We start from the raw sequence: 8,226 nt of genomic DNA on the forward strand, positions 1-8,226 counted from the left end.
GTTTTGAAGCTCGTGAATGAATCGTCTAACATATTAAAGTTTAAAAAAATTTACTCTACTCTAAAGAAAAGTTCATGAAAATTTAGGATTTGGAGATAAATTTATTTATTTATTTTGAAAATGGTTTAATTAAATTTTTGATGAGAAAGAAAGTGGTTATAAAGATTTTTATTAGCGCACTATTAATTGAAAAATATACTTAATTTTCGTTAAGGGAAAACGTTAATATTTGAAAGTATAGAAAGGGATTTTAAGTAAAAAAAAAGTATCAAATAATTTTTTCCGGTTGAGTTTAAGACTTTAATTTGTCATGATATGGACCGAAACAATCTATGCAAAGGCATACATTGCATGCCTGACACATCCAAGAGCTTCTAACGGTATTGTTGCCAAATGTTTTAATTTTCAGCTTCGAACATCTACGGCATCTTCTAGGAGTTGATGTTTTGCATCTTTTATGAAGATGATTTGGGTTCGAATTGGCAGATGGGCTCGGGCTATGGGAGATAGAATTCCTTTGGACAATTCTTCGATAAGACTTACTTTAAAGTCCAACAATCTTTAAGGTTTTTTATTATTTGGTGGCTGTGAAAGTGAATAAATTATAAAAGAATTGTGGACAGCTGTGTCCAACGAAAACCAAAACACATATAGCCACCACTTTCTTGATTTTCGAGCTGATTCATAGTTCTTTCGCTTTTGATCTGCCAGATATACACCACCCATAAACTTGTTGTAGTCTGAAAATACTGTTGGGCAGTCTAGTGTCTTGACGGTTCCACCAATTCTTAGATTCACATTTGTGGTTGTAGCGGATTTAGTTGTAGATAACATAAAAATTTTCTTTTTATCTTTCCAGACCGTACACAAAAGATTGGGAAATTCAGAGCCCTGGAATACTTTCGAGTGTCCAGCATCATCTAGCTTACAGCTTTTCAATTCTTTGGGTAAAAATTTTCCGCAAGTGTTCAAAGTTCCACGAGAACCAATACTTTTTTTCATATGGTCCATCATCAGAGGAAAACGCGTGAAATATCTTTCAAAATAAATGTGGTAGTTTTTTCCAGGAGTCAAAATGCTGCTGAGTCACAACGTCATACCCAATTCCTTTACCACTTTTTTTAATGCTATCGTGTTTTCCGCAATAAACCTCGAAGTTTAAAACATAGCCAAGAGAGGAAGTGCACATCATCCATACTTTTAAACCTCTCTTGGCAGGTTTCTGGGGCATGTATCGCACAATACCAAGTCGTCCTTTGTACTTTATCAAAGCTTCATCAACTGACAAATTCTTGTGAGGTTCGAAGTGTTTCTGAAAATTCTTCCTCACGTCAGTGAGGAAAGGATCGACCTTCTGCATATAGTAGAATTTGGGGTCTGATTTTTGCTTCTCCTTTTCCCGGTCTGACAGATGTAGGTATGTAGGAATCTCCAGATATCGAAAAATCTATCACGGGTCATTGTTGACTTCACTTTTAAGTTTGTGAAAATTGGATTGTTCGACCAATAATCCGCAATATGCGGAACGCGGCAAACACTCATCACAAAGAGACAAGATATCAACGCCCATATCTCAGCTATATCAGTTATTGGCACCCATTTTGTCTTCGGCAGATTTTTTTCCTTGTGAGCATAGCTGGCATATTTGTTGGTATTTTCCATGATGGTTTGGCACATCTCATCGGAAAATAGCAGTTTGAAGTATGTTGAGGGTTCAGAAGAAGAGTCCAAATTGTGAACAGGTCCGCCTTCAAATGTGCTTTCAATGTTTTTAAACAAATCATTGGACACATCTTCAGTCCACGTTATGTCCGCTAAGTTAATTTTGTCATCCTCACTAAGATGGTCATCTGTTTTATTATCTGAATTTCCTAACTCTTCTTCAACTTCTTCTGATGGAGATTGTAGAGGCCAGCCATCATCCTCGCTTAATAATTCTTCGTCACTGGTATCAGACGTGATTCTTTGATTTCCTCTTGCGTCAACCCTCTCTTACTCTTGCTCATTTTTTTTACAAACTTTAGAACCAAAAAAACTTAAAAATTACTTAAACTTAAAAAATTTTTTAAAAGAAATAATAACCTTAAAAAAAATATTGAATAGAAAAATAAGTTTGAAGAAAATTCGAATAGAAATATCTCAGCAAATAGTATCGACGACTCTAAATTTAACGCAATGCAACTAAAAGTAAAAAAAAAACAGTTGACTCTTACTACTACTAGAGCAGTTTTGAATGGCTAATACATTTTCTTCTAAAACTACGTTATTGGTTTTGAAGTTCACAAGAGTTTCTGACGTCAAGTCTAAAGCTTCATTGTGTTATTTATATTTCGCAGCCTGCATTTATCTTTTTACCTAGATCTGGGTTTCTTTATATACTTGTTTGCACGACTTTACTTAAACACAAACGAAAGGCATTGCTATTTTTGTTTACACTATGTGCAAAAAGAGGGTAAATGAAATTCTGCGAAACGTGAGAATTGCCTTAGGAAGAAATGTGACAGTTTCACCCATTTTTCGAGAAAAGAAAAGGGTTGAAACAAACTTAGTAATATCTTTAAGTGAGAATCAGTTTCCGCTATGTCAATGCTTGAAAAGGACTAAGAAAATTTGCAGCTGGAAAGCGGCATCTATGATGTACTGATTTGATGGATAGCGACCTCGTCTTTAGGCGGCATGTCCAAGACAGTGATTTATAGAAAAATGATCGAGATCGAACTTACAGAAAAACTGATGACTGTCATAAACAATCAGAAGAATTTTAAAAAAAATGAAAGAAAGGAACCAGAGAATATTGAGAAAGAAAATCTTTTAGTGAAGAACAGCCAATTTTGTATAAACTACTCCCTTTCAAATGTACTTCCTGCTTTCAAAGACTTAATGTGGGATATTACTTTGGAATTATACTTCATTGCTGACAAATACCAAATTCAAAAACTAAAAATGCTTTGTACTTCTTTTTTGGAATCTGCCTTAAGAGTTGAAACAGTACCCGATTTATTGATTCTTTCAGATTTGCATGGAGATATGTTTTTGAGCAAAGTAGTCGAAAACTTCATCTGTGGTAATTCCAAAGCTGTATTTCAATCCGAGGTGTGGAAACAATTTATGAAGAAAAATGTCCAAGTTGCTTGTGCAACAATGTACCGTATTTGCCAGTCGGTACTACAATAAAGTAAGCAAAAGCATCATAATTATTATATTTTTGCTATTGTAATATTTGTTACTAGTGGGCTGCGCCCTTTGCTCGCTCACGCTCGCCAACCCCCGAAAATTGCTACGCAATCTTATATGGTTTGCTTCGCTCGCTACTAACTTAGGTACATTGCAAATGCACAAAATTCTAAGAATTCAAAACAATCATTCAAATCCATATAACTTTTTTTAAGAAAAAAAATAGTTTTAGTAAATACTAAGTCATTAAAATAAATTTGAATTCAAATAAATGACATGTAATTCGGTAAACCTATTAGAAATGTGCTATAGTATAAAATCTTAAAGCGTAATAGCACGACTGAGACTCATTTTTTAATGAATAACTAATAACAATAAATAAACAAATAAATTCGTGATATAAATCAAAAATCGTCAAATAAATTCGTAATATATGAATTCGTGAAAAAAAGCGCTTTCGACAAAATACTAAAATAGAGATCTATCGACAAAGACTACTCACTTCTGCCTAGCTTAATAGTATGAGATTGCCGCAACTGAAAGAGTGAGAAAGCTATCTCTAGTTATTTCAGTTTCCGTTTTTAAAACCGCTATATGTTGAGCCACCTAAGCTAGATTTGGCATGTGACATTTTTAGCGGCAATCATTGGTCGATTTTCTAGCCTTGCCATTCGGGGAGCTGTAATGAGGCTTTTTTTGTCGCCGTGTAAGAGAAATATATATATAGATTCCAGAAGTGGTACAAGAACCATTTTGGGTGTATGGCATGAAATATGCATGTCGTTCCGCAAAAACCAACTTTTTAAAATTTTAATAAAATATACGATAAAAAGCTATGCATATTTAATGTGACCAGATTTCTGAATCATGATTTGAGGAAAAATAATCGGAATACTGATTCTTCCTCAAAAAAATTTTTGAGACAAAAAATTTTGCGATTTGAGGACACCCATATATTAATGGGGAATATAAATTTATATGTGCCACATAGATTGTTTTTTAATTGATAATTAATACCAAGTAAACCATCTTTATTGTACTTAATTTCATTACTGAACAGTTTACACATATGATATAACATTCTGCAGTTGCTATAAAACTTGTTTTTTTTAAAAAATTATTTCAGGCGATCAGACATAGTTTTAACATGGTGCTTTTATGTTTTTTGCTTGTTTTCTCTGTATGACAAAATCATCTTAATTAAAAAAAAAGAAGAAAAAATCATGAGCATTTGCCAATTGACTATACAATTGAACTAAAATGTATTAGCTTTTTGCTATTATTTAATATTTTTCAGCTGATTTTTTTGATATTTCAACACCGGTAAAAAAGAGATGTTTCAAGTTAAATTCGAGAACATTTGATAAGATTTGAGGACAATTTTTGTCCTCTAATATATGGAAAGTGTTTGAGAATAACTATTTAATTCGAGGATTGGCCTCAAAATTTGATGACGGTTGGTGACAGTATGCACATTAGGGCCGCAAATGAATGGTAAGGAAGTAAAAACCGTTTTCAAACTCAAGCACAATGAGCAAAGGAGAGATTAAAGTAAATTTTTTGACGATTAAGCAGAAAGATATAGAAAAAATAGTGAAAAGCGAATACATTTCAAGTTAATTGTTTAGTCAATTGGCAATTACGATTTTCCACATTTCAGAAACGTTTTTTTCACTTAAATTTCGATTAATTACTCATCAAAGGGAAAGTTGATTGACTTTGTTTTTAACTAGGATTTGAAAAATACTCAGTAAGGGTGGTTATTACAGTATATCACCACCCTGTTGCCATAATGCCCATTATAGAGTTACTGAGATCGAGAATTTCGGTATTAAATTGTTATGTAGAAAAAAAAACGTATTTAAAAACCTAAAAAAATGCCCCAAAAAAACAAAATTCAAATATCTCAAAAAAATATCCTGAAAAATCTTGAAATGCAAAGAATCGAAAAAGAAGGTAGGAATCATCAAAATCCGGGCATTAATATATTTTTTTCTTTTGTTAAAGCAAATACGATTATTTTAAAAACATGTTTCAAAAGTTTTAAAGAAGGAAGGAAAAAAAACATTTCGCATTGAAAAAAAGAATTCTGTAAATTGCTTGAAAATATTACAGGTATAAATATAACTGATATATATAATTTTCAAGCAATCCGGTATGATAATTTTTGAAGTTTAATAATAAAAAGTATTTAAACTACAAAAGACAGCATAATTTCATATAGATTAAAACATTTTATGTCGCATAAGTAAGACAATACATGCACAAATATAATAGGTTATATGATATACATTATAGATAATGGGACATACGCTATAGGTAATGGGACATAATAATAAATATTTTTCTTCTATAAAAGCGAGTATGATGAATTTTAAAAAAATGTTTCAAACATTGAGAAAACATACAAACATATTACATTAAAAAAAAGAATTAAAATTGTATGAATATGGCTGAAATGTATAATTTTTTAAACAATTCAATTTGATAATTACCAAACTTTAATAATAAAAGAGGATTTAAACTAAAAAAGAGAGCATAATTTCGTATAGATTAAAACACTTTATGTCGCATAAATAATAAATAAGACATTACAAGTACAAATATCACAGGTTATGTTACTATACATAATAGGTTATGGGACATAATAATAAATATTTTTCTTTCATAAGTATAATTTAACAATCATTTTCTTTCAAATTTTTTTTAAAAAAAATATTACAAATAAAAAGAGATGGAATTAAAATTGTTTGAAAATAATGCAGATATGAATATGACAGAGATATATAATTTTCGAACAATTCAGTATAATAATTATTCAACTTTAACAATAAAAATGATTTAAACTGAAAGAGATAACATAACTTCATATAGATTGAAACAAACTATGTCACATAACTAAGACATTACAAGCACAAATATAATAGGTTATGGGCATATACTTGTTTCGATGCTATAAACACGACTCAATTTTATTATATTATTATTATTGGATCTTGACACTTGTGACAAAGGCATTAACAGCATTGAAACAGCTCTATGACTTGGAATATTTGTTTTCATTTTATTTGAAATTTTATTTCTCCATAAAACTTGAACTTTTTTTTTATTTTTTATTAGTGCATCGGTGTTGTCAAATTATGAATATTAATGTTATTAGCAAACAAATTTGAACCTGCCCTTAACATCCATAGGTAGGTTCTCAAGTCTTTCCTAAGCTTCGCATTTCTTTTTCTAAAATCCACAACTTTCTAAAAATTCTATGATTTGCGCGAAAAATTTCAAAATTTGGGGACTTTTTATTTAATAACAGCAATTTTTACTTTTCTAAAGCTTAATCTTTGAAGCAGAATTTAATTAAACATATGTTTCTTTTTTTTATTATTTTGTATTAATTTAGATCAAAATAAGTGAAGACTATTATATTTAGCATTTTAAAAATTTGTGGTTATAAAACACTGCATGAGATATCTGTGCACGTTAAAGGTAAAATCCTCCAAACTCGACTCACTTTTAAACAATAATTTATTCATCACTGAAATTTCGTTAATTTACTATATTTGTTAATTTACAATTATTGATTAATTTTTTGAATATGAATAATTTTTTTCCCCTTCAAATTACTTCTTTTTTTGATTTTATATGTTTGCACAAATAGGATTCCGATAATCTAACAGATGTTTTTTAGTAACTATGATACTGTTTTTTATATTTAAAAAAAATACCAAAATATATTTTAATTTGTACTTAGTCAGTCATCGTCAGTTATATGCAAATATATTTTTTTCTGGTATCCCATTTGCGTCAGAGGGTTAAATATTGTTAATGTGTAGTTGCTAACTCATTCTGGAAAACAGATCAATAAGAAAATGACAAGAACACAATTCAGTGCGAAAGATAATCTCAATTCTGTCAAGTAAAGTGAACAAGATAAATTGATTAGATGATAAGGATAATGTGCCTGAGTGAAGAAGCAGGGAGATAACCAACTGTATTGTTATGTAGGGGCATATGCCAGACCACAAAATTGATTTGCATGTCTGCACTTTTCAAAAAGGGGGTAACAATAAATCAAACGGTAGTTATTCTGAATTCCATTGATATTATTGTTTACATGCTCTAAAAAGCATTACTAATGTAATAAAAATGTTTTTCGATTTAAATAAAACTAACACTATAACTTTCGTCATTGAATTTTAGAACACAATATAGGGCATAACTAACTGTTTGGCGCAGATTTAGACATCTACGTCTTTTTTCTATACTTTTTTTTTTCTGACGCTCTAATTACACGCAAAAATATCTATTAATAATTTTTTTTTAATTACAAAAAGCAGTCTGATAGTTATTTTAAAAAAATTCTGTTAGTTTATCGGAATTATATTTGTACTAAAATATAACATCCAAATAAAAAAGTAATTTGAATTTTTTTACCTTTATACTTAAAAATGTATCAATGATTTTGTAAATTAAAATAATTTCAATGATAGGTAACTGTTTCTCTTAGATCTAAATAACTGCAAATAAGTACAGATTTAAATAAATAAATAACCAATCAGAAAATAAATTTCGTTCCCTATTTAACTAATCTATTTAAAACTGTGTCACTGCCTTAAAACTGCTCATCCTTATTTAATTAATGAATTAATATTTGAAAAAACTGCATAAATATCAAGTTTATAACGTCACAATAATAATCACAATATTAATCAATCAATTATACTAACAATTACCAATCGTATAATTACATTCAAACACTCTGAAGAAATGTATAAAATACTAGGTGATCTCATCTTTCGCTCTAGTCCAGACAATAGAGTTCAAAAATCTATGTTGCTTAAAAATTGACTGAAGTTTTTATTTTTGTTTTGTTTTTAGAGGATGCCGAACAAAAAATCTTCATTTTGAGACCAAAAATCTGGAACTGGGATAAATTTGATGAAACCTAGTTTTTTGTTGTTGTTCAAGATAGAAAATTATTGATGTTGAAAACTTGAAAAAATTTCCAACAAAACATTTTTCTCCCCCTCTTTATATTTAATATTTTTCAGC

The 8,226-nt window shown here is 29.8% G+C and overlaps 1 protein-coding gene across 1 annotated transcript; it reads right to left on the reverse strand.

Annotated features, from left to right (window-relative positions):
• Window positions 1–561: 561 nt before the first annotated feature.
• Window positions 562–1,011, reverse strand: LOC122271427 (piggyBac transposable element-derived protein 4-like). The gene has a single exon (XM_043052569.1). It carries the CDS (start codon window positions 1,009–1,011, stop codon window positions 562–564), a length of 450 nt encoding a protein of 149 aa, XP_042908503.1.
• Between the last annotated feature and the right edge of the window lie 7,215 nt (window positions 1,012–8,226).

Source organism: Parasteatoda tepidariorum, chromosome 10 (genome assembly GCF_043381705.1).
Source record: "Parasteatoda tepidariorum isolate YZ-2023 chromosome 10, CAS_Ptep_4.0, whole genome shotgun sequence".
Classification (NCBI taxonomy): Eukaryota; Metazoa; Arthropoda; class Arachnida; order Araneae; family Theridiidae; genus Parasteatoda; species Parasteatoda tepidariorum.